Source organism: Candoia aspera, chromosome 1, assembly GCF_035149785.1.
Source record: "Candoia aspera isolate rCanAsp1 chromosome 1, rCanAsp1.hap2, whole genome shotgun sequence".
Taxonomy (NCBI): domain Eukaryota; kingdom Metazoa; phylum Chordata; class Lepidosauria; order Squamata; family Boidae; genus Candoia; species Candoia aspera.
Window position 1 is genome coordinate 278,997,102 of NC_086153.1, and position 27,071 is coordinate 279,024,172.

The window sequence follows — 27,071 nt, forward strand, 5'->3', positions numbered from 1 at the left end:
ATGGACTTCTCTCAGGCATGTATGTAGCTTTGCTTTGTATAATCTGATTTACAGCAACTTTGTTTGGTTCCTAGGAGGGATGGAGTGAGGATTTACAAGTGAAGACCTCGGTGGTTGGGAATGGAATTATTCCAATCTCAGAACTCCCTCTTGGAAAGGAAGTTGAACTGACTGTACCTCTAGGAAAGGTAAGTGTTTAAGTCCTTGTGTCAAAATGATATGAAAAGTCAATTCAGCGGGTGCTGACGCTGTACTGTACAATGTTGCTGGCAAAAGTACTCTTTACTCATGTTCCCAGACCTCAGCATCTCAGAGAGAGGACATTCCTCCATTATATCTCCTCTGATTCCAGTAAACAACCTTTGGCTCTTTTACCTAGCACCGCATTCATTTTATATTGATATTTTCATAATCTGTGCAATCAAACTTTTATTCAAGAGTTCTGTATATATTTTCTCTTATTATTGCATAATTTTCTGCTTTTCTTACTTTATTAATTGATATCAAACTTTAACTTCTATTTTTGTTCTATTTCAATTTTTTCTCTGTCTCAATAGCATAGGGTTCCATGCCTTTTATATTTTGGCCAACTCAACGCAGCAAACATAACCTCATACTCCTGCCTCCTGTTTTCCCCACAACACCCCTGTGCAGTGGGCTGGGCTGAGAGAGAGTGACTGGCCCAAGGTCACCCAGATGGCTTTCATGCCTAAGGGAGGCCTAGAATTCACAGTCTCCTGGGTTCTAGGCTAGCACTTTAACTACTACACCAAACTGGCTCTCTATTATGGTGATGTGTGATTTTCTTTGCAATATCTTTTGTAATGCTAGCATGGAAAAATATTTCTCCAGGAGTATGGAAGCTGCTGTGACAAGATATTTAAGTTTGTAGTCTACACATGGAGATAATTAAGCATAAATTAAGCATAAACTCATGCTTGTGGCATCAGTGATAGTATCTATCTTGCCTTGTGTTTGCTTTTTTCAATCACTTCCAATTTTTCCAAGCAGCAGAGTCTTCTCCAGTGACTTTACCTTTGCATTATGTCTCCAATATATTTCAGTTTTGGCTTCATTGTTCATGATTCCAATGAGAAGTCTGGTTTTATTTTATCTAGTACTGAATGATTTGTTCTTCTTTCATTCCTAGTTATTCTCAACAATTTTCTCCAGCACCACAGTTCAAAGGCATACAGTTTTCTTCATTCAGCCTTTTTGATGGTCTGGCTTTCACAGCCATATGTTATAACTGGGAAAACCTTTTGGACTTAGTCTATCTGCAGAGGCAGACATCATGACTGACACTGTTGATATTGTGGCTACTAATTTCTGGCTCCATTCGTCAAAAGTCTCCTTTAGTATTTTCAATGTTAAAATGTTTTGCATCATTTTATAAGTCCCAGTTAATTAACACAAAAGGTAGGGTTGTGTTTTTTTCCTCTGCTCAGAATCTTTAGTCCTCTCAAGTGTCCAGTTTTTAAAATCATAAAATTACTTATCTTTGTTATGTCTTGCAAAAACCAAAACATCTATTTCCCATGAGAAGCGATTTGTTCTTTATAATTAATTCCAAAATCTTATTGTAAAATAGTTTCTATAGTTCTAATTTATCTGGACCCTTAGTCCATTTATAACTTTCTAAGATCAAAATCTTATTTAGCTTTTTGCTGTTTATTTCAAACTCTTTAAATTTTTAAGCTTATGATTAAAAATTTATTTCATTCAGGATTGAAGGAAAACTCACCTGGCATTTTCAAACCTGTCATTCTGAAGGTCTCTAATAGCTTAAAAGTAGTTTATAAGCAATTTCTAAAAGTGATTAGAAAGCGAGATTAGCGAACTTATTGTCCTTTAAAAGGTGCTGACTGTGGTTGCAAGCAAGGTGGCTATTCCCATTGTCTGCCAGTGCTCACATCTGTGGGGGACTACTGTCTGCAGTCTCCTTGCAAGAAGCAGCTGTCTGGAGCACATACGGGCAATCTCCCATCCTCTCCTTGTCTGAAGAGGTTCCAAAGAGCTGGTGTACTCACCTGTTCTTCATTCTTCGCCATGGTCAATGGCTCTGCTTTTGCAGACACATCTTCAGTCCACCTTATCTCCCTTGGAAGCCATCTCTTTAATTCACTTTTTGACATCTAGACTGTTATTTTCTTTCCATTTGTGTAGAATTGTTCTTTTAGTTAATCCTCAGGCTTGATAGAGCAGATTATTTATAAAATGTCATATTTACATTTTTGGACTGTAGCTCAGCATCATATTTTCTGCTAAGTTGTGTTAGCACATATAATGACTAAAAAGGAGCCAGTAAAGAACACTAACAAATCATGAGTCAAAGAGCCCTCAAATTTCTTTACAATGTGAGCAGACACACATACACAAATCTAGTAGTCCAGTAAACACGAAGCAAAATTTTCTGATGAATTATCTTCATGACTAATCTTAAGAATCATTTTTAGCATTTTTTAAACTTGAACCCATTGATTTTCCAAGATTGGGTTTTCTAATTCCTTATTCTACAATTCATATATATTGTTTCATATCACCTCCTGGCTCCTTAGCATTCCTTTTTCTTTGCTGAGGATATGACATCATGGCGTAGCACCCTTTTACTTATTGGTTTAAAGTGAGCAGGACTCAAAAACTCTAAACCCTGAGCTCAGGATGATGATGGTGATGGAACAATTTCTAGCTGCTTATTCTATGTTCCTCTACTGTATTGGCCAGCTCTTGGCTCAGGAACAGTGGTAAATGAGGACAACTGATGTTCACTGATTATTGTTTTATGAGAGGTTGGAGAGTCAAAATGGTGCCCATGAAGAAGTCTCATAAATAATAGAGACTCTTTTAGCAAACTATGTGGCATACCCTATGAAGAAATGAAATGTCTTTACTTAATGCTTCCTGTTTTAACAAACATATTACCATGAAGGTTTGGATCATGGCAGAGATAGAAAAAGAGCAAGAGAGAAGACTTACTGTTTTCTTAATACAAAAATAAAGTTAAGCATTGCATTTTGTATTAGTAAATTTAGCAGGATTCTACTTTTTCAGGATCAAGCTATGGATCTGACCGTGAAAATTGAAGAAAGGTATGTACACCAGAAAATAATTTATCTGTGAAAATCAAGATTCAGCACCACTATTACACATGAGATCAAGTACAATTTAAAAAGTCTGTCTATGTTGAAGAGAGGGATACCAGGGCTGTGGGCTAGAGTGGGAAATTGAAAAAATATCCCAGAAGGCGGCTGTGACAAAATATTTCCAGGAAAGCCACAGGGATGTGTCCGTGAAGACACCAGGAGTATTTGACCTGAAGGAGACTTTATCTTAACTTACATTGTGTCTAAATAATGGGAAAAACTGGCTTTCAGTGTTATGGATTTAAGGAAAAATATGCTTCTGCCACATAAAACAAAGAATAAAGAAATGCAGTTGATTGTTCTATACACTGAAGCCAATTAAATGGAAGGGTAAAATCTGGATATTTTTGTTCTTCCTTTTTCTTTCTCCTTCCTAGGAACCACCCCATTGATATGGATGTACGTCTTGGCTTTAAACTTTCTAAGGGAGAGCGAGACTTTTTGGCAAGGAGAAAAAACATCATTTCTCGTGCTTTAAAGAAGGTACTAAAGCTGAAGGTGGCACCCTGGAAAGATGAGGTACAAAACTCCTTTTTAATCAATATACTTGTTTAGTTTTCTCCCTCAGATGCAGCTTCTGTTCTGGGGCCAGCAAATATTTCCTTTTTTCTTCTTTAGGAGTACAGCTTAATCTTGAGGAACTGATGGTCAATTTTGAAAAAAAAAGCCAGATCCTTTTCCTTGATTAGCCGGAGTTGATGCCCTCAGGCAGTGTTTTTCAAACTTGGCAACTTTAAGATGTCTGGACTTCAACTCCCAGAATACCCCAGCAAATAAAGGCAGAGAAACTGAACTCCCTCCTTGGTTGGTTAAATTAGCTGAGCCTAAGAAAGACTAGCTAAATTCACAAATATTTTAACAATGCGAAATTCATTTTTAGGGGAGAAAATGCCATGGAGCAAATGCTTTCTTCTTGTTCTCATTTCATTGTTCCTGCTTTGTAACATTAGATAACATTAGAAAAGATACATACATGTATCAACTAAAGAAAAAGATCAGTTCTACCTGTCTTAAGAGTTATCATCTCTCTGTTTCTCTAGCTCCCTATAGTGGCTGTATTAGCTTCTGGAGGAGGGATGAGAGCAATGACCAGTTGCTATGGCAACTTGTCTGGGCTACAACAGCTGGGCCTCTTAGATATCCTCACATATTTTTGTGGCATCTCAGGGTCTACATGGTATGTAACCAAAAAAACTTTGTCCCTTCCAACCTGAGTTAAACGTCTGTTTAGATAAAATTTGCTGTCATAGTTTGTTATTGATATCATCATGGTTACAATAAGGAAAGATGACCTTGATTTCTCTTGTTTGGTTAGTAATCAGCGTAGCTGTTATTACTTAGCCTGTTAGACATGGTGAGGCCCTAAGCTACCGGAAACTATAGAGACTGTATTTGGCAAGGCCTAACAGACTAAGGCTGCGCAACAACTGAAACTTGGCAAGAATGCTGCCAAGATGTTTAAGTCTGGTCTAGTGGTTAAGGTGTTGGGCTAGAAACCAGGAGACCGAGAGTTCTAGTCCCGCCTGAGGCATGAAAGCCGGCTGGGTGACCTTGGGCCAGTTTCTCTCTCTCTCAGCCCTACCCACCTCACAGGGTTGTTGTTGTGGGAAAAGAGGAGGAGTATTAGGTATGTTCCCCGCCTTGAGTTATTTGTAAAAATAATAAAAGGCAGGATAGAAAATAAATAAATAAATAATGATAGGGTTGGGAAGGGCCCTCTTTAAACAGAAGGTATAAATGCATGCAGGAACAAATCCTATCTTAATCAGTTAATGAGAGTCATGTGAGCCATGCAGGAGGGCTTAATTTATGAAGACTTTTATATATAAAATTATAATAAAACTGTTACAAATGGAAAATAAATCTGAAATTCTGGGAGGTCTCTTTAGATTGTGAGGTCCTAAGGCAGTGTTTCTCAACCTTGGCAACTTTAAGATATATGGACTTCAACTCCCAGAATTCCCCAGCCAGCATGCTTAGCTTATGCCTAAATCTGCCTCTGCCTTTGAGGTACATGACAGACAGGGCAGTGCATGTCATTTAACTCATCCAATGGTACATCGGATATAAGTTCACTAATATATATGACAGTCGGTCAAGCCATAATAAATAGTCCAACTGGAGCATGTACTTGGCATTCTACAATACAGCACTAGTGTTTGACCATGTGATAAGCTTCACTTATGGTTTGCTTAGTATTGGAAAAAGGAAGTTAAGGTATAAAGAATATGGAGGAAACAGAATTATTTTGATCTTCTCCAGAATTTAGTGAGAACATTTTGATTTAAAAGAATTTTTTATCATAGCAGATGATATAGCAGATTTAAACTCCACTCCTTACTTTTGTACTGGCCTAAATGAGTTTAGAATTTATCCTGACCCAAATCTTTCCCTACTACATTTCTATTTTTTGCAGTAGAGCACCAACATCAGAGATGTGGTATTGTGACCTTAATCCAGTGTTAATGGAATATGTTGTGCAAGAGAAACTATGCCTGATATTCAGGCAATTCACTTAGTGCCTATTAAGTATTGGAGTTAGTTGTAGATATTCCATCTCTTATTTTAATGTTTATTTACTAAAATCCACAATTATGATTTTGGTAGGTGTATGTCTATGCTCTACAAAGATGCTTACTGGTCCCAAAGAAATCTCCAGAATGCAATTGACAATGCTCAGAAAATTGTGACAAGTGGAAAAGTTGGGGCATTTTCTGCTGAACAACTGGCATATTATTTTCAGGAGTTAATTGCCTTGGAGAAAGCAGGAAGGAAATCCACTCTCGTGGATTTATGGGGCCTTATTATAGAGTACATCCTAAACAACAAGGTAAAAATGAGCACCCTAAAATTTGTGAAAGAAGAGTTATGATATTATGGGGTAGCTTGTTTCTAGTTTTAAGACTAGAAACAAGTGAAATACTCCAGTAATAACTAAAATGTATTATTACTAAGAGAGAGCTAGTTTGATGTAGTGCTTAAGGCAGCAGGGCAGAAAAAGGGAAACCATGAGTTCTAGACCCACCTTAGTCACAAAGCCAGCTGGGTAACCTTGGGCCAGTCACACTTTCTCAGCCCTAGGAAGAAGGCAATGTCAAACCACTTCTGAAAATCTTGCCAAGAAAAGTGCAGGGACTAGTCTAGGTAGTTGGCAGGTATCAACAATGACTCAAAGACACTATAGAAAAAAATAATTATTAAATATTCTTATAAATGGAATAATTATAATGGATTATAATGTCTTGATTTTTGAATATGCCCCCAATTGCAGAGAAAGACAAATGGAAAATTTGTCATTGTGTATTGCTAATAGTGTTTAAAGTTTAATTTTATAGTGGTTAATCCTTAATGGGATTGATGGACTATTTCTGTGACATTTGAAAGTTATGATAGCTGAGAACACATTAGCTTTCCAATAAACCATGTGACTAAAATATGAAATATTAACAATTACCATTTTCTATGGGGATGGTACATCTGAGACACTAGTGGGAGTTGCTATTAAAGATGAAGAAGACTTTAATATAGGTCATTTAAATGGGCAGGGCCACTGAGTAACTTTTAGTGTAGTAATGTGATTCTTAATACTTAGTAGTAACTAGGGTTTGTTTAATTGGTACTTATTTATTAATTTCTAACTAGGTGTTATTATTCATTTTTAGCATCCTCTAATGCAGTATTTCTCAACCTTGGCAACTTTAAGATGAGTGGACTTTGACTCTTAGAATTCCCCAGCCAGCAAGTCCACACATCTTAAAATTGCCAAGGTTGAAAAACACTGCTCTAATGTGTTGGACTGAAACTTCCATAATTATCAGAAGAGAGCCAGATTGAGGAAGATATAGCAGAGTATTAAGTCATTAAGAATGTCACTTGGGAAACTTAAGTGTACATCAACTGACTGTGATTTATTTCTTTACTATACCCAGAAGGACCCAATGAAGCTATCTGACCAACAGGAAGCAGTCATAAAGGGACAAAACCCCTATCCTATTTATGCAGCTCAAAATGTGAGGGTGAATATTAAAACCAGCGAATTTACAGGTATGAGGACAGGACTGAAGTTGGGTTGCAAGGTAGCTAAAGTCAAATGTACGCTGAAATCAGAACTTTTACTGGTGAACAATGAATAATCAATGGTGGGTGAAAAGGTCAGTTTTCTCCAATTGGACAAACCAGAGGTGGAAATGAAATCAGAGGCAAAAATATATTCTCTAAGTTATTGCTGTGGGGAAAATGAGGAGTACCAAGTACACCACCTTGAGCTCCTGAACAAAAAGTGGGATATAAATCTAAGAAAGAAATATACAAACTTGGGGAAGAAAATAATCATATATTTAAATGGGAGCATGTTCTTTCATTCTTTTCCTTAGAATGGGTTGAATTTACACCATATGAATTTGGTATTCACAAATATGGGGCTTTTATACGCATGGAAGACTATGGAAGTAAATTTTTCATGGGATTATTGCTTGAGAAACATGAGGAGCCCAGAATCTGTTTCCTCCAAGGTAAGATCAGATGTATAACCTGGTTATGGGATAGGTATTTTTACTACCCCCATAACATCTTGTTTATATGGATTGTAAAAGGTAAAGGTAAAGGTTTCCCTTGACGTAAAGTCCAGTCGTGTCCGACTCTAGGGGGCGGTGCTCATCTCCGTTTCAAAGCCTTGGAGCCGGCGTTGTCATAGACACTTCCGGGTCATGTGGCCAGTATGACTCACGGAACGCCGTTACCTTCCCGCCGAAGCGGTACCAATTAATCTACTCACATTTGCATGTTTTCGAACTGCTTGGTGTGCAGAAGCTGGGACGAGCAACGGGAGCTCACCCCGCCGCGCGGTTTCGAACCGCCGACCTTCCGATCGACAGCTCAGCGGTTTAACCCGCAGCGCCACCGCGTCCCCTATATGGATTGTATTTATTGTAAATTGTTTAAATTTATTGTAAACTATTTTAGTTTGCTACATCTCCACTTTGAGGTTCTTTTATTAATGAAAAATGGGTTAGAAATTTTATAAATGAATGAATAAATGAAATGATTTTTGGATAAAGCCCTGTATGAAAGGACACGAATTCCATAATCCTTTAATTCCCCAGTCTTCTCCTAAATGAAACTGACCAGCAATGGTCTTCATCACTGCTGATCTAGAAACCCAGGGCACCTGTTATGATTACCATATCCAACAGGTGGGTTCAAATAACACTGTTCAGTCAGCACACTGCCTTCTGAACCACTGGGAGTCATGGGGAAGTAGAAATCTCCTTTCTACTATTGCTTGAAAAAAAGAGTATAAGATAAATTGCAATCTCCATACTTATTTATTTATTTCAGCTTCTTTGTTGCTTAATTCCTGAAGGCCTAAGTCAAGCAATAACAAGATTAAAAACAGCAGTCATTACAATATAACAACAACAACCCACTAGCTGCACCACCCAATGGGGGATAGGTTAATCCTCATTGTCCCACAACACTTTTCTGAAGAGTCATGTCTTTACAGGTCTTCAGAATGAAGACCACATAGGGAGGAGATGATGTGGATATCCAAGGGCAAGATATTCCACAGAAAAGGGGCTGTCATTTAGAAGGCTCAACTCTGGAGTCTACTGGAATTCCTTAGGAGGAGAAACTATCAACAAGCTTCCTTTCCCTACTCTTACCAGACAGACTCAATGCAAAGAAGGTAGCTTTAAAGGTAGTCATATATATGTTTAGGGCTTTAAACATGATAACCAGCACTTTGAACTGCTTTTGGAAGCTAAGCCAAAGCAGTTCCTGTAGTAGTGGTATTATGTTGGAGAACATAGAGGTACTCATAACTACTCAAACTGTCACCTGCTGCACCAGCTGAAGCTTCCATATGGTCTTCAAGGGCAGACCCCTGAAGAGCCCCATGCTATTCTCTAGCCATGAAGTAACAGGGGCACAAGTGAAATGACTCATATTGCCACATGGGAGGCTATAAAAGGAATGGTGATTTGCAAAAAAATGAAACATCCAAGCTGCCTTGCTACCATTACTAGCATGAAACCATTTAAAGCACATAAAAGCATTTAAAGATATAATGATGCATATTAGCATTTTCCAGCCATCTGCTTTTCTAGCCATGGCTGCATGCTGCTTTTAGTATCCAGACTGGGGTAGAAGGAGAGAGAAGTCTTCACAGTGCAGATGAGTCCCAAGAACTGCACGTTAAAACACTGCTAGGATGATCTGGGCTGTTCTGACTGCTTGCAAATCCTTACATCTCTTCCCATGCCCAAGAAAAGTTAGCAGGGAAATTGACAGAAATTCGGTCTGTTTCCCCCTTATCTTCAGGAGAGAACCAGCAGGTGTTCAAGGTCCATTTTCAAGCTACTGCCTTTAAATGGAATGGCCTGCTTGACCTGGGAAGTAAGAAGAGGCAAGAGTTTTCACAAGTGGGAAGACAGACTGCCCACAAGCAATCTGGTTTTGCCCTGGTTTCAAACAAGCACAAAGCCAGAAGAAAGTTGACTCAACTCTTGAAATAAGACAGTGTTGTCTGATCAGAAGAGTCTGGAGCTGAGTTTAAATTGGTGCAAAGTGGAGGTGTCCAATCCATACTCCACAGTCTGAAGTGTCAAAAGTCTATGATCGACACAAATTTATTATAGCCAAGGCTCTGATGCAAAGTGTTATTCAATGCACAGTTATTAAGTGCAGTGAATTTGTGCAGTCAACATATACTTGATCCATCTCTTTATGTCAAATAATAGTGTTTGTTTTGCTTTTAACTGTGAGTTCAGAAGTCAGTTATCTGATAATAGATCTATCTTGTTGAGAGTATTGGTAGCATGGCCTTACCTCTTAGTCTGTATTAATGTTTTTGAACCTGCCACTTATATTAAATATTCCCACAATGTGAAAACTTACAGCAAGATATTAACTAATCAAGGGAAATCTTATCATTTTGCCTCATCCTGTTCCTTAAAGTTTTTATAAACTCTGAACCTACCAAGAGAGTGCCCTTACAACTACTATATTAGCGTGAGAAGTCTTGATATCATTACTATTTGCTGCCTTTTGACTTCACTGAAGGCAGTGAGCAGAGATGGGAAAATGCACAAATTGGTGATAACAAAGATCCATAAATGATGTTCAGTTGTTTTCAGTTGATCTGAAAAACCACTTTGTTTCACTTCTATTACAGGAATTTGGGCCAGTGCCTTTGCTGGCAATATAGATGACATGTGGGAAGATGCAGAAATTTCTCATCTGAAATTCACAGAATCTATGAAAGAGGCCATCAGAATTGTAGGTAAAGGATATTATTTTCAGCATTTAAAAAAAAAATGTGTGAGAAGCATTTTCCTAATTAGGATTTCTCTCTTTTTATTGACCAAACAGATATTGTTTGTTGCAATTATTTGCTATTACAAGCTTTCCACCCCCCTGTGTTTACATGTATTATTTTTGTTATCTGTATTAAATTAGTTACATTAGAGACAAATTTGAATGTTTCTCCTTAAAATTCTTTACAGCTATTACCTGTTACAGGATAACCTCAGGAATCTTAGTGCAGAGAGAGGGTGTGTGCTTTGCATGCAAAAGGTATCAAACTTGTTCTCCAGTTGCAAGGATCACATAATAGACATGGGTGTTGTGAAACACTTCAGCTTGTAGTGTTGATAGATGTTACCAGCCAGGGTAAGGAGTACTGAGCTAGATAGATAAGAGCATCACCAGTTATAAGTCAGCAATTAAGGAATTAGTAATTTTTATTTTAAAAAGAAATAAAATAATGAAATAATAATAACAAAGTCTACATCACCACCACCACCAACAAAAAAAGATAGTGATTAGTGAAGGAAATGTTAACTATAAATAGCCATATAAAGTTAATTAAATCATTAAGCTTATCATTAAACATAGATCCTACAGCAACATAATTTTTCATCTCATTTTTAGAATACAGAGGCTTTTCTAAAGTAGACAACCAATTCATATCCTGGATCCATTCCTTCAGTCAGGGGAATATGTTTCCTTCCAATTAGGTAGAATTATCCTCTTTTCTGTATCCCAGGCTTGACGGAGCCAAAGCTTGTCATGAAATAAAAAATTCCAGGTTTTAGGAATAAGGTTCAACATCACATTAAGATCCTTAACTAATATTTTCTCCCAAAATTAACATATGTAGTAATCTGAAACCAGAGCAAGGGTATAACAGCACAAGACAAAATCATATGAGTTAAAGAACCTTCACATTTCTTATACTGCAGATATTAAAAAATTTGATGTTCATCCCCTTTTATTCTTTGAGGACTCCAATAAACACAAAATAATATTTTCTGATGAATTAATTTAATTTTTATATAAGAAGTGTATTTTTACATTTTAAACACCAAGACCCACTGGTTCTCCAAAACTGTATATTCCAATTCTTCATTCCCCAATACAGATATGTACTAAAACTGATTTTCATTTAACTTCTTAATATCTTACAAAATTAAATTGTTGGCTTCCATTCAAGTGCTGCCTATCTTAAGGAAGCTAAAATTGCAGGAACCCTGGAGGCTGTTAGAGTATCTGGGCCACACTGTTTATTCAGTACACATTTCAATTGTATGTTTGCCAAGGATATGTTGTAGATAAGTCAACTGGAATCTTTGTTGCCAGCTTTGAAAACTATTTGGTTTGGAAAACTAATTGTTTGCTTGGAACAATTTATTTTTACAATTAGATTTCTTCATGTTCACTCTGCCTGTCATTTAAATCTGTATAGGTTTGCAGCCTGGGTATATTAATTGCAATATTTTAAGTGGAGATGTTTTTCTGATACACCTAAAAAAAGGAGCATGTTTTCTTCCTTTCTTTTTTTTTGTATAAGAGTTTTTATTAGATTTAGAACAAAGATAAAAACTACAAAAAAGCAAAAAACTACAAAAAGAAAAAAGAAAAAACTAAAACAGTGTGAAAACACAAAAAGAGAATTTTTTTTTAAGTTACATAAAGAGGTGACTTCCAACTTTCAACAGCAAGAATATACAACAATTTTCCATAAACAATCCCTTACTCTATATTAAACCAACATCACATTATTTCTATAAATCATTCTGTTGGCACGATATAAAAATCACAAAATACATTTGCTCCTTCCCCTTATATTAAAAGAAAAGAAAGAACATAAACCTCCTAATCAACATCCCCCCCAAATAACATTTATTTATTTCCTTCCTACTACTATTTTATACTTTTCTGTCTGCTATAATAGAGATCAAATTAAAAAGCATATAAATTGACTGCCATTATAGTTAATTATACAACAATTATAATAATCTTAATCATATTAAGCCTAAAACCAAGGATTTATTATTATATCTTATTAAACTTAATCCAAATCATTAAAGAGAAATGAAGTCAAACAAGCCTTAAAAGCAATCCAGGTAATTATTCTTAAACCTTTACCCCACTTCAAAATAAACCAGAGCATTTACATATCTCCACAATACACACAAAGCATTTTCCATAAAAAAAAACGAACAGCCCAACTGCCTCCTTTAAAAACTCTGACTTCTCAGCAGAAAACTTCCCATAGATAGCAACCCCTCCTTTTCCATAACATTCCATCAGAAAATCTTGCTTATGACTTGAAAATTGTTCTGTTCCTTTAATTTCTTCAAGGTGACTACCTGATCGTCATTTAGCATTTCAACAGACGCCTCAGTCCTGCTGTTAGTAGAAACACTTCTATTGTTGTTAAGCCCTTCAATATCTTCCACGACATCCTCAACCAGATGACACATTTTAAAACTGATGTTCTCTATAATGTCCCGAATATCTTGCACAATGACTTGATAGGAATCAAAAAGAATCTGTTTAAGCTCACAATGGAAATCAGAGAAAGTCTGCTTGAAATCCTCCATGTCTCAGGCAGTAGATTATGGCACCCCCTAGGTACTTAAATAGCGAAAGTAGGAGTTAATGGAAAATTTCCAAAAGCTGTTTACATAAGTGAAAGTGTGGTAACAGGCAGTTCCCCAGAGAAAATAGCAGTGGAAAGCTAAAAGTTCAGAACAGCAAATTCAACGTGTAGGAAAATAGTAAAATCTTCAAATTTAATGCAAAAATAATAACAGGGAGATGATTACATATTCTCAACCCTCCTTAATATTTGCATGGAAAGCAAAAATCCAAAACTTAAAAACAATTTTTTAAAAAACATTAATTCCAAAAATAATGATAAGCACCAAGAGACCTTGCTTCTCTTTGCTGTAAAAAGCCTCTTTTAGGGTACATAAACTTAAAAAGAAATAAATTGGGTGATTTAGAAATGGGGTGGCTGGTCTTAGTGTCCCTTTAAGGCTACAGTGTGACTTGGAAATGGTGATGTCCCAGTCTCCTGGTGACTCTTACCAGATTAGCATGAACACTGTTTACGATCCTCTGGCTGCAAGTCGCTGTTCTGCAGGACAGATGGGATGATTCCAAGCATTTTCTTTGTCCGTGAAAACACTCCTGGGCTTCAGGAAAAGCCTGCCTGAGCCCAGAGAAAATTCCGTGTTGTCAGTTCTGTCCATGGAGCCTGCGGACACAGCTGTTCAGTCCACTATGTCCCCACCGGAAGTCCAGAAAAGGAGCATGTTTTCTTGAAATAGCACACACATTTCAAGTATGACTTCTTAGCATCTCTTTTTCATTAACTTTGGCTCAGTGAGGTTAGACTGGCATGTCTGTGTGGCTGGCCGAGTTGCAAGCTTTTGTGGTTAGACATAAACATCTACCCACACCTACCCACAGACACAGTTGTGAAATTGGCCATGTAATGGAATAATGTAACGGAAGTGACTTGAACTGTGCAGTCTCTTGTCTTCATTTTGCAGATGAACTATTGGGTTCTCAGTCTCTTGACCCTTCACTGAAACAGTCTCAAGGTATCATGCCAGGAGGAGTCTTTACACATTTATTTAGCAATTTAGTTAAATCACGTATCACCACTGGGGAAAATTTTAACTTTCTTCATGGACTGCATCTTCATAGAAACTATATGAATGATCAAGAATTTGTAGCATGGAAAGGTAATGCTCTGTATATGAATTTTTGCTATAAACTAACTGAATTTGGGGCCACTGAATTTCAAATATGTAATAGATGATACCCATGTTTATGTTGCTATATAAGAACTAGTAAGGTAGTTTGTATTCTGCAACCATTGTAGTAAAAATTCTAAGATGGCAACTAAAGAGACTATATTTATTCTGCTCTGTGTAGATTGAGCTGTAGCAGTGGCAGCTCTTAACCAATACAAGAATGCTAGTGAATACTTTATTTTTCAACTGGGGAAACCAATATAGAGGCAAACCAAGGCAATTCAATTCTTGTACTCTTTCTCAGGCTCTTTTGATATAAGGGGAGGATGCCTGCCTCTTTAGAGAAGCAAGCCAACCAGCACAATCTATGTTTTGCTGGCTGCTGATGAAGTACTAGAAGGGGAAATACTTCCCCCACTTTCAGTTGACCCTAATCAAGAAGGAAAAGGAGTGGAGAGTTATGAAGTAGGTGGAATTCCAGACAAGGAAGAAAAGAGATGGAACTTTGGAAGTGGGAAGAGTGGCGAGTTCTGAAGTGGAGGAAGTTCCTGACAAAGAATGGAAATGGAAAGGGGGACATCCCTTCCAGCTGGTCCAAACCAGAAGGAGAAGCATCTGAATGTTCCAGACTCATAAGGGGAAGGAAGATATGAAATGGAGAAGGGCATGGTATGAGGGGTGACATGGGACTTAGTGGTTCCCAGGCCAGAGACACCTGTTATGTAAACATAAAACAATTGTTCAGCTTCAGAGCCACCAAACACTGCGCTTGGGAGTAGTTAAATCAGAAGAGTGGGAGGAAGAAGTAAGTTTAAACCCTTGAGATATAAAATCCATTTATATCTTCTCACTGGCTGTGGGAAATCACTGTCAATATGGCTTCATTCTAGACTAAAGATGAACCATGCCTGGTAGTCTTCTGCCAAGTCTTGCTGGGGATTGAGCTAAATGGATAGCTGTGATTTACAGCTGAGTCCTGGTTGTGAGGACTAAAAAAGAGCAGTGTGGCTCAATTTGATCATGGCAATACAATTCTTATTGTTTCCAATCAAACATTTTTTTACATAAGCACACAGCATATTTATTTCCTTTTTAGTTACCCCTTGATGAATCACTCTCTTTCAATGAATATGGTTTTGGGATATTTCAGGGACCCATCTGGATGCTATACCCAATCAACTGACACCTGAAGAAAGCAGTCTGCACCTAGTGGATGGGGGATTTGCTATCAATTCCCCCTTTCCATTGGTGCTTCAGCCAGAGAGAGATGTGGATGTGATCTTGTCATTCAATTATTCTTGGCAAGCTCCCTTTGAGGTGAGCATTACAAAGAAACTTAAAAGTAAGGGTTTAGAATCATCTAAGTCTGCTGTACCACAGGTGAATATTGCTGCTTAGCCCTAGCTTATGACAAGGCTTTATTACTGGGCCAATGCTAATTTCTGGGTCAATGCTTGAGTAACCCAAGTGTAATGACCAATCCAGGAATTATTTATTAATTTATTTGTGATGCCAAGGTTTGCATCTGAGACCACATATACAAAGCATATATCCATTGAGCTATGGCCTGCTTCTTTAAAGTTCAGTTGCTGTTTTATTAAAGTTGCTGTAGCCTGGCTAGTTAAGTCTTACGATTGCTCCTGTTTGCGGTATCTTTCATAGTAAATAGAGTTGGGAAGGGCTAATTAAATATCATGTCTAATACTCTACTCACTGGAGGAACAGGTAAGGGAGAGCCCATACCTTTCATGGTAATTGATTCCACTGTCAAACTTGCATTTACTGTTAGTTTTTATTTTTAATTCAGTCAGAATCTGCCTTCCTGTATGTTAATTCCATTATTTTGGGTCATCCACTGTAGAACAGCATAAAACATTCTAGGTAACATCTTTTCAGATATTTTTTCCTTTCAGTCTTCTCAAGGATAAACATTCCCAGTTCCTTCAGCCTTCAAAGCTTCTAGTCCCTTGATAATCCTCAACACCTTTCTTTTTTCTTTTTAAATAATTTTATTAAAGATTACAATTAGAAAAAATAAAAACTAATACAAACTACAAAAATATAAAAAGAAAAAAGAAAAATATAAGACAGAGAAGCTAATGGGACAAGAGTGGGAAAAGGAATAGGCCACCAAAAAGGAATAGAAACTGGTAGTCCCATTAACTTCTCTGCCTTGAAATTCTACTTATCATTGTTCTGAGTTTATTAAAACCCCCTTTTCTGAGGTCCAGGATACTCATTCAGCTACACTCAGCTTTAGAGCCCCTTAAAATCCTCCTCCTTTTCTATTTCTTCCCTTTCTTTTAAACAAATTTTAACTTTCATTTGCTATTTGCCAATCATTAAAGTAATCCCACCAGGTCTCCACTATAACTATGAATACGTTTGTCTACTTGTTCTAGGACAGGATTTTTCATACTGGGTTTTGATCTGCAAGGATGTGAATGGATTCCCTGGGACTAAGGGCAATGGTGGGGGAGCATCTTTCCTCAAAGGAGTAAAGGAAAACTTTCTACTACTCCTTTTTTCCCCCACATAGTCACTGAAATACAGCAGAAAGGGTGGAGCTTGTCAGCTGACATTCAAAAAACACCCCCCAACCCAGATCAGGAGTTCTGGAATTTTTTTTTTTTAATGAACAGGTTCCATTTGAAAAAGTTTGAAAACCTGGTTCTAGGAAGTCAAGCTCATTTTATTTCCTGTATTCTGAGTATTGGTGTATAAACAATGTGTGTGTCTTAATCCATTCAACTGTATCTGATTCTCAGTGACTGCTTGGATAAGTCATTGCAGTTTTCTTGGCAAGGTTTTTCAGAAGTGGTTTGCTATTGCCTGCTTCCTAGGGCTGAGAGAGAGTGACTGGCCCAAGGTTCCCCAGCTGGTTTTGTGCCTAAGGCGGGACTAGAACTCACGGTCTCCCAGTTTCTTTCCTGGTGCCTTAACCACTACACCAGACTGGCTCTCTTGTATAAACAATGAAAGCCATGCATTTTATGAGCCAATGTTCGTTATAATTTCCCACTAAGTACTTTAAATAGTGGGAAATCACTATTTTAAATAGGACTTATTAGACCAACATTCCCATTTCCTCCTACAGTGGAAAAGAGGTTATCTGAGGTTCTTCCTTGAGTATTTTGTCTGCAGCTCCACACCTTACCCCAAGGATTGTCAAAAGCTCTTGATCAAGCTCCCAATGCTTTGTGCCAGCAACCCATCATCCAGACAAATTACGCCAGGGACCCACAAACAAATATCTCCCTGACTATATCATTTGAGTACTTAGTCATTCATTGGTAATTATTCTTTTTTCCTTTCCAATTTTCTATGGAAAGATTCTATCTTCCTATCTATTGTTATGCAATGATTTCCTTTGTGAAGGAAAGAGAGTTTACACATGTTGGCTATTTTGATTGTCAGTCTTTTTATCAATGTGAGAAATAATTCTCACAGGTTGACATGTTCAATGTGCAGTGGGTTCTCTGTGTGTTTAAAGAGGATCCAACTAAACATTTTTGAACATTTTAAAAAAACCTGCAAGAATTATGGAATTTCTGGATGACAAGGCTTTCCATCTTCCAAATCTTCCTATGCCATATTTGAAACAGAGCAGGGCTTGAGTGGGTTATTCTGGCTATTAAACTTCTAGGATGCTGTGAATCTGCAGACCTTGCAGGGGACTGACATTCAGAATACACTCTTCCTGGCTAATAAGTAAGGAGGAATGTCTCAGCCACTTAGTGCTCAGCTACTGCCCAGTAACTGAGATCAAAATGAAATCCAAATACTCCTACAATGACATTCACTGCTTGGGACTGCACCAAGAGGAAATCATGCTCAAAAAATGGTGGCAATTACAAATACTTGATTAACATTGTACTGGTTCAACATAATAAATTATTTCTCCCACTAACTGGGAGTTCATTGCATTGGAAACTTTATTGCTAAGATATTCTATTGGGTTAAAACCCAATTATGTTTTATTGATTGGTTGTAATGTAGCTGATTCATTCTCAAAATATCTTCATGGTTGATTTTTAGTTTGGTATATATTTGGAACTTTTCCTTCTCTCATATCAGGTCTTGCATCAAGCTCAGAGATACTGTGAAGAAAGAGGCATTCCTTTCCCACACATTGCTGTGACTGATAGTGATAAAGAGCAACCAAAGGAGTGTTACATGTTTTTGAATGCTGCAGACCCCAGGGCCCCCATTATTCTTCATTTCCCCTTGGTGAACAAAACATTTAAAAAATACAAAGCACCAGGTAAGTAATGCATTGATTGATTGATTGATTGATTGATTGATTGATTGATTGATGGACACGTTGTTGTCAAATCTTGGCGACTTCACAGATAGACAGGATGATCTGTCTCCAACCTGCCCTTTCAAGTCTTCCAATGATGTACCCAGCCCTGCTGTAATTGAGCCCATCCACCTTCCTACTGGTTGTCCTCGTCTTCTCTTCCACTTCTTTCCTAGAAAAGTTGGGTCTTTGGATAATGTGTCCAAAATATGGTAGTTTTAGCTTGGGCCTTGAGTGAGAACTCTGGATTGTTCTGTGCTCCTTTGGTTTGCTTTCTTGGCTATCCAGAAGGTTTTCCAGAGAGCTAGGTCTTTGCATATGTATCCAAAGTAGGATAATTTGAGCCTGGACATTTATACCTCGAGTGAGAACTCTGGGTTGATTTATTTATGATCCATTTGTTTGTTTTCTTGGCTGTCCACAGTATTCTCAGGAGTCTTCTCCAACACCAAAGTTCAAAAGTGTTAATATTCTTCTATTGTCTTGTAGGTACATAGGAGAAACAAAATTACAGAGAATGGGATAATATTTCCAGTGTATTGAATTCATAGAAGGTCCTAGTTGTTGATGATCTGGTATCAAACTACATTGATTAGAGATATTAAGTACGATGCTATACTGCATTATAAATTAATTTTCAGTCATTTCAATACCTTTATACATAAAGAAACAAGATGGAACTAAAAAAATACAAAGATTGTCCTCAAACTAATTTGTATTGGTTTCATGTATTAAAAAGTATATGGAATAATAAATGGTTTTCTTTGTGTCTCCTTTTCATAGGATGCTCAAATTCAGTTCTGTATTTTTTCATGGGATGTTGGTGTACTGTATCTATAAGTATGTGTGCACATGTTTGTGTGTGTGTGCAGGGGCATCCATGAGAGATCTAAAAAAGTCAGGAATGGCAACTGCAACATTAAAGACTTGCTCCTTTTTTTATGTGCCACATGTGCGGTGCAGGTAAAAGAAAGGGGCAGGGCTTTGATTGTGTGGTCACCATCTTGACTTTTTGACCCTCTGTGGTCACCCCTGTATGAATGTACAGTATATGTTATGCATTCCTTTTTCGAAAATACCTTTGGAATCTTGCAACTTTCTTAATTGCTATTTTACGTCTTCTGAGTTAACAAAAACTGTACATAATACAACAAAAGTAATGATTCAGTGGCAAATCTAGGCAAACTACTCACTTTTTCTTCTCTTGTTCAAGGAATAAAACGTGAGACTGAAGAGGAAAAATCGTTTGGTGACTTCCAGTTATATACAGAAGATAGTCCTTATAGTTCCATGAACCTTACCTACCAACCAATACAATTTGATAGATTGCTGCAATTGAATTGTTATAATATAATCAACAACAAGGATGTCATTTTAAAAGTTCTTACTATGGCCATGAACAGAAGGAAGTTCAAGAAAAAGAAAAAATGATTTTATTTATTTATTTTCAGCCTAGTTGGCAAGAGCTGGATGACTAAATACCAAAATGCTTAAGCAGTTGAGAAAAGAAATAGAGCTGATACCTTTGTAAGAAATTTTAAAATTTGGAATTTTTGCAGTGATGGCAAGCCAACTGCATAAACAAGGCTGTGCAGATGCAATTTTAATAGCAGCAGTATTAAAATGTGTATTTATTTGTGTGTACATTTTCTTGTGTTCTTCATATACACTGCATATTCATATCCTAATCAAATGCAACAGGAAACTAAAGGGTTATCCTAAACATTTAAAACCTAAAACCTAAAACATTTTTAAAGAAAAAAAAAGTCATTTTTTCCCACAATATTTAGTGACAGCACATCCTGTATTAAGGTCAACCTGTGATAGTATCTTTAGCAGGAATTGTGTTTGGCACACACCCAGGCAATTATAGGTGTTGAGCTCTTGAAACCTCTCAGTTGCTGACAGGATCATTTTATAGAAAGAGTCACAAGTACCTGTCAGACATAGGTGATTATTTACCTTTGCTGTTCTGCAAATGGACTGTGCAAGGACCTTAATCCAATTAGATTTTGTGCAGAAAGTGAGTACCTCCCTGGCTAGAATCCTATATGGTTATTTACAAGCAGGCAATGTCCTGATGCAAATAATGCTCATGAGTGGGCTATTCTATTAAAGCTACTAGAATGCTGCGGGTATATGTATACTGTATTTCTTGGCAGCCAGTTGGTGCTCAGCTATTGATCAGTCACCAAATATCCTGCTCTGCCTCCTCAGTTTTGTCCCAAAGGGAATTCCTTCCTAAAAAAAGCAAAAGATAACAAACTGCCCTTCAGCAAAGGATCGTTACCTTGTCGTGGTGCTGGAGCTTGAGCACCTCAATGATGCCATGAGCTAAACCGTGAAGGGCCACCCAAGACGGGAAGGTCATGACAGAGAGGTCAGACTAAATGCGATCCCTGGGGAAGGTAATGGCAACCCACCCCAGTATTCTTGCCGTGAAAACTAAATGGATCAGTACAACCAGAGATATGTCGGTATACCATCGGAAGATGAAACCCCCAGGTCGGAAGATGGTCAAAATGCTACTGGGGAGGAACAGAGGATGAGTTCAACTAGCCCCAGACGTGATGACACAGCTAGCTCAAAGCCAAAAGGATGGCTAGCGGCCGACGGTGCTGGTGGTGAACGGTGAATCCGATGTTCTAAGGATCAACACACCATTGGAACCTGGAATGTAAGATCTATGAGCCAGGGCAAACTGGATGTGGTTATTGGTGATATGTCAAGATTAAAGACAGACATTTTGGGCATCACTGAACTGAAATGACTAGAATGGGCCACTTCACATCAAATGACCACCAGATCTATTACTGTGGACAAGAGGACCACAGAAGAAAGGGAGTAGCCTTCATAATTAATAGTAAAGTGGCTAAAGCAGTGCTTGGATACAATCCAAAAAATGATAGAATGATCTCAATTCGAATTCAGGGCAAGCCATCTAACATCACAGTGATCCAAATATACGCCCCAACCACAGATGCTGAAGAAGCTGAAGTAGAGCAGTTCTATGAGGATCTGCAGCACCTACTGGACAACACGCCTAAAAGAGATGTTATTTTCATCACAGGAGACTGGAATGCTAAGGTGGGCAGTCAAATGACACCTGGAATTACAGGTAAGCATGGCCTGGGAGAACAAAACGAAGCAGGACATAGGCTGATAGAATTTTGCCAAGACAACTCACTCTGCATAACAAACACTCTCTTCCAACAACCTAAAAGACGGCTTTATACATGGACTTCACCAGATGGACAACACCGACATCAGATTGACTACATCCTTTGCAGCCAAAGGTGGCGGACATCTATACAGTCAGTAAAAACAAGACCCGGAGCTGACTGTAGTTCAGATCACGAACTTCTTCTTGCACAATTTAGGATCAGACTAAAGAGATTAGGGAAGACCCACAGATCAGCTAGATATGAGCTCACTAATATTCCTAAGGAATATGCAGTGGAGGTGAAGAATAGATTTAAGGGACTGGACTTAGTAGATAGGGTCCTGGAAGAACTCTGGACAGAAGTTTGCAACATTGTTCAGGAGGCGGCAACAAAATACATCCCAAAGAAAGAAAACCAAGAAGGCAAAATGGCTGTCTGCTGAGACACTAGAAGTAGCCCAAGAAAGAAGGAAAGCAAAAGGCAACAGTGATAGGGGGAGATATGCCCAATTAAATGCAAAATTCCAGAGGTTAGCCAGAAGAGAGAAGGAATTATTTTTAAACAAGCAATGCGTGGAAGTGGAAGAAGACAATAGAATAGGAAGGACAAGAGACCTCTTCCAGAAAATTAGAAACATTGGAGGTAAATTCCAGGCAAAAATGGGCATGATCAAAAACAAAGTTGGCAAGGACCTAACAGAAGAAGAAGAGATCAAGAAAAGGTGGCAAGAATATACAGAAGACCTGTATAGGAAGGATAACAATATCGGGGATAGCTTTGATGGTGTGGTCAGTGAGCTAGAGCCAGACATCCTGAAGAGTGAGGTTGGATGGGCCTTAAGAAGCATTGCTAATAAGGCAGCAGGAGATGACAGTATCCCAGCTGAACTGTTCAAAATCTTGCAAGATGATGCTGTCAAGGTAATGCATGCTATATGCCAGCAAATTTGGAAAACACAAGAATGGCCATCAGATTGGAAAAAATCAACTTATATCCCCATACCAAAAAAGGGAAACACTCAAGAATGTTCAAACTATCGAACAGTGACACTCATTTCACATGCCAGTAAGGTAATGCTCCAGATCCTGCAAGGTAGACTTCAGCAACTCATGGAGTGAGAATTGCCAGATGTACAAGCTGGGTTTAGAAAAGGCAGAGAAACTAGAGACCAAATTGCCAATATCCGCTGGATAATGGAAAAAGCCAGGGAGTTTCAGAAAAACATCTATTTCTGTTTTATTGACTATTCTAAAGCCTTTGACTGTGTGGACCATAACAAATTGTGGCAAGTTCTTAGTGGTATGGGGATACCAAGTCATCTTGTCTGCCTCCTGAAGAATCTGTATAATGACCAAGTAGCAACAGTAAGAACAGACCACGGAACAACAGACTGGTTTAAGATTGGGAAAGGAGTACGGCAGGGCTGTATACTCTCACCCTACCTATTCAACTTGTACGCAGAACACCTCGTGCGACATGCTGGGCTTGAGGAATCCAAGGCTGGAGTTAAAATCTCTGGAAGAAACATTAACAATCTCAGATATGCAGATGATACCACTTTGATGGCTGAAAGTGAAGAGGAACTGAGGAGCCTTATGATGAAGGTGAAAGAAGAAAGTGCAAAAGCTGGCTTGCAGCTAAACCTCAAAAAAACCAAGATTATGGCAACCAGCTTGATTGATAACTGGGAAATAGAGGGAGAAAATGTAGAAGCAGTGAAAGACTTTGTATTCCTAGGTGCAAAGATTACTGCAGATGCTGACTGCAGTCAGGAAATCAGAAGACGCTTAATCCTTTGGAGAAGAGCAATGACAAATCTCAGTAAAATAGTTAAGAGCAGAGACATCACACTGACAACAAAGGTCTGCATAGTTAAAGCAATGGTGTTCCCCGTAGTAACATATGGCTGCGAGAGCTGGACCATAAGGAAGGCTGAGAGAAGGAAGATCGATGCTTTGGAACTGTGGTGTTGGAGGAAAATTCTGAGAGTGCCTTGGACTGCAAGAAGATCAAACCAGTCCATCCTCCAGGAAATAAAGCCAGACTGCTCACTTGAGGGAACGATATTAAAGGCAAAACTGAAATACTTTGGCCACATAATGAGAAGACAGGACACCCTGGAGAAGATGCTGATGCTAGGGAGAGTGGAGGGCAAAAGGAAGAGGGGCCAACCAAGGGCAAGGTGGATGGATGATATTCTAGAGGTGACAGGTTCGTCCCTGGGGGAGCTGGGGGTGTTGACGACCGACAGGAAGCTCTGGTGTGGGCTGGTCCATGAAGTCACGAAGAGTTGGAAGCAATTGAACGAATAAACAACAACAAAATTAAATGATTTAGGGGTGGGGTTTTCATTATCAGCATTTATTTTAATGATCTCTTCCCAAACACTTTCTCCATAAATTCTCATTATTGTATCCTTCAGTTCTCTTATATAGGTGACTGATTATATAGGTGCAAACAACACCTGGAACATCACATGCACAAACAAGAAAATCACTACCTGGACATATATAGGCCTATCTTTTGGAAAAAAATGCTTAAGTTACACTTGTTAAATGAATCAGGACCTCGATAGGAATTTTGGAATTTTCTTTGCTAATGATGCACATAATTCAGTTGACCACACCATAAAAATACATTGCAAACCTGTTAAAAATACTAACAATTTAGCTTCGCTGTTTACTTTATATGCACAGGGAACACTCTTTTAAAATTCTTTTTAATCATCTAAAGGGTGGGGTTCTCTGTTTGGTTTGCAACTTTTCCCAAGTCATGTCATTTTAAAAGAGCAAGGACTGGGACCCAGCCATACTCAAAAAGCTCCTTCCATCGCAACCTGACATCTTTGCTTATTGGACTGCATGAAGCTAAAGCCCCAGAATGTCTGTGGGTCTGACTACCAAGCACCAGAAGGTAAATCTAAAAGCAATACTGCATGTAAATTTATTTTCTGACACGGAAGTTTAATCATAGCCTTAAAGGGTGCATGGAAGCTCCAACATTGGGTTATATTGTGGGTACATGTACAGTGTACATGTACATGTACAGCATCAGCATCTTCTCCAGGGTGTCCTGTCTTCTCATTATGTGGCCAAGCCAAAACTGAAATCCTTTGGCCATATAATGAGAAGACAGGACACCCTGGAGAAGATGCTGATGCTAGGGAGAGTGGAAGGCAAAAGGAAGAGGGCAAGATGGATGGATGATATTCTAGAGGTGACGGACTCATCCTTGGGGCAGCTGGGGGTGGCGACGACCAACAGGAAGCTCTGGCATGGGCTGGTCCATGAAGTCACGAAGAGTCGGAAGCGACTGAACAAATAAACAACAAACATGTACAGTATATTGTATAGTGATGGGCCAAGATGAGTTTTATTTATTACTCCAATTTATATGCCACTTCAGTTATCAGGACTGAAGGAACTTCATAATGTTAGCATATGAAAGGAGGTGTTAGGAAGAATTTGTTCAAGCAATGTGTGATAATTTTCAATTGGAAGAACACACCTTCAAAAGACCACCTCTTCAATTCTGTTCTGAATCTTTTTCCTTTTCCTCATTGAATAGACATACATATTGGGGTTATAAAAGTCCTGATGACTATTAGATGGTAATAAAGGGTTAGGGATTTTTATAGCTCTTTGGAGCCCTCCATGGTTCTCTGGATTTTTGCAGCATAAATATCCTATGTTATTGTTATAGAAAGGATGACATGGTCTGTCTCTTTGAAAATTTCAGGGCTGCACAGAGACAGCTATGTCCTCTGTTTCTGTCCATCGCTGCTAACTAGTGTTTGAAATGTACTGTGCATTTCCACAGGGACATGAAGCTGGATTTACATGTATGGGGATCTTCTCTGAATTGCAGAAAAAGAAATCCTGTCCACGCTTAGGAAATAAGAACTATATTTGAAGAAAAATTCTAGTTATGCTTTCAAATGCAAAATAAATTAAAACTATGTTGTTAGTTTAAAACCTATTTGTTTAAGTCTGATGCAACAGTTTCAGCAGGTCAATAAATACAGAAGATATATATATATATACACACACACACACACAGAGTATATATATACACTATATACATATACATATACATACATACATACATATATATCAATAAGAATGAGCAGAATGAAGAAAGGAAATAATTAAAAAGATCCTGGAATAGTTAAAAATATTACCAGACTTAGCTACTGAGCCCTCTAACTAACATTCTTTTTTTTAGGGAATATCTTAAACTTTTCATATCTTCATATGGAAGATTTACTTGCTCTTAAAAAATAGAAATAATTTAGCATATTGCTTCTAACTAATGCCAGGGCTAATGTTGAGTTTAATACTACAGTTCTATAGTGGACTGTACTTAAAGCAATTTATCCAAAAGAAACAAAAGCAAACAAACCCAACTTATACCTACAGAAATTAATTTCATACTAGACCAACAATAACTAGTAATAATATAAATTCAATATTGTAATAAAACAATCTGAATGATCAGTCCAGAGTTCTCACTTGAGGCACAAATGACCAGCGTCAAATTAACATAGCCTCCTATGGAATAGCCTCCTGGCTGAGATCAGGCTTGCCTCCTCCTTGCTAACATTTCAGAAGCTTATAAAGATCAAGTTCTTCTAGACAGCCTTCTCCTAATTTTATCAAGCCATCTGTGCAGGGTTGTATAATTGTATTCATTTTTAAAATCTCTGGATTACAGTAGGGTAGAAATGTGGTAAATAAGTAAATAAATCTCTTGAGAAGTCCACAGTGCTAGGAAAGATGGAAGGAAGGTGCACCAGTGGAAGATCTGAAAGGCCAGGCTGGGGACAGATCAGCTTGGAGAAGTTCTGTCTATGTGGCTGCTGAGAGTTGACAATGATTCGATAGCACATAATCACATTTGAACAATACAGGAGAAACACAAAACAAGATAAAAATTAAAAATAAAATCTGAATTCAGGGCACTTCTAAGTTATATTCAGGTGCTCTTTGATCCCTTTGTGAATACTTGGATGAACTGCCCCTGTTCCATGCTTCAACTGACCTATTCTGAATGCTCCTTGTACACAGTGACAGCTTTAAGATTAATGTTTGGGGAATCTCCCACATTTGCACCTGATAGGAGTCTGCCTGTAAATGTTATGGCAGAGAATAGGGTTGGACAATTTTTCAATGATTACAGAATCATCTCTTTTTTTTAAGCCCCATGCTTGACAAATCTAATGCTACATATACTATGTGTGTCTGTGTGTAAAATGTATAATATATAAACTATTTGTGTAATGACACATTCCAAATGTCTGCTATATCATCCAGAATTATATTCATATCTTTAAACAAAATTATTTCCCCTGAAATCTTATTAACTAACAAGAATAATCAACCAAAAAGGCACAATAGTGGGGCAAGCCCAT

At 38.0% G+C, this 27,071-nt stretch overlaps 1 protein-coding gene across 1 annotated transcript in view; it reads left to right on the forward strand.

Moving 5' to 3' along the window:
• Positions 1-19,928, forward strand: part of LOC134507557 (cytosolic phospholipase A2 zeta-like) — a 30,672-nt gene extending 10,744 nt beyond the window's left edge. The window contains exons 9-20 of the mRNA XM_063318311.1: positions 75-188; positions 3,052-3,089; positions 3,521-3,662; positions 4,184-4,320; positions 5,751-5,973; positions 7,073-7,187; positions 7,517-7,654; positions 10,318-10,425; positions 13,988-14,182; positions 15,345-15,511; positions 18,272-18,458; positions 19,711-19,928. Coding sequence (XP_063174381.1) covers positions 75-188; positions 3,052-3,089; positions 3,521-3,662; positions 4,184-4,320; positions 5,751-5,973; positions 7,073-7,187; positions 7,517-7,654; positions 10,318-10,425; positions 13,988-14,182; positions 15,345-15,511; positions 18,272-18,458; positions 19,711-19,928 — 1,782 coding nt within the window. The remainder of the gene's footprint in view (positions 1-74; positions 189-3,051; positions 3,090-3,520; positions 3,663-4,183; positions 4,321-5,750; positions 5,974-7,072; positions 7,188-7,516; positions 7,655-10,317; positions 10,426-13,987; positions 14,183-15,344; positions 15,512-18,271; positions 18,459-19,710) is intronic.
• The last annotated feature ends 7,143 nt before the right edge of the window (positions 19,929-27,071 follow it).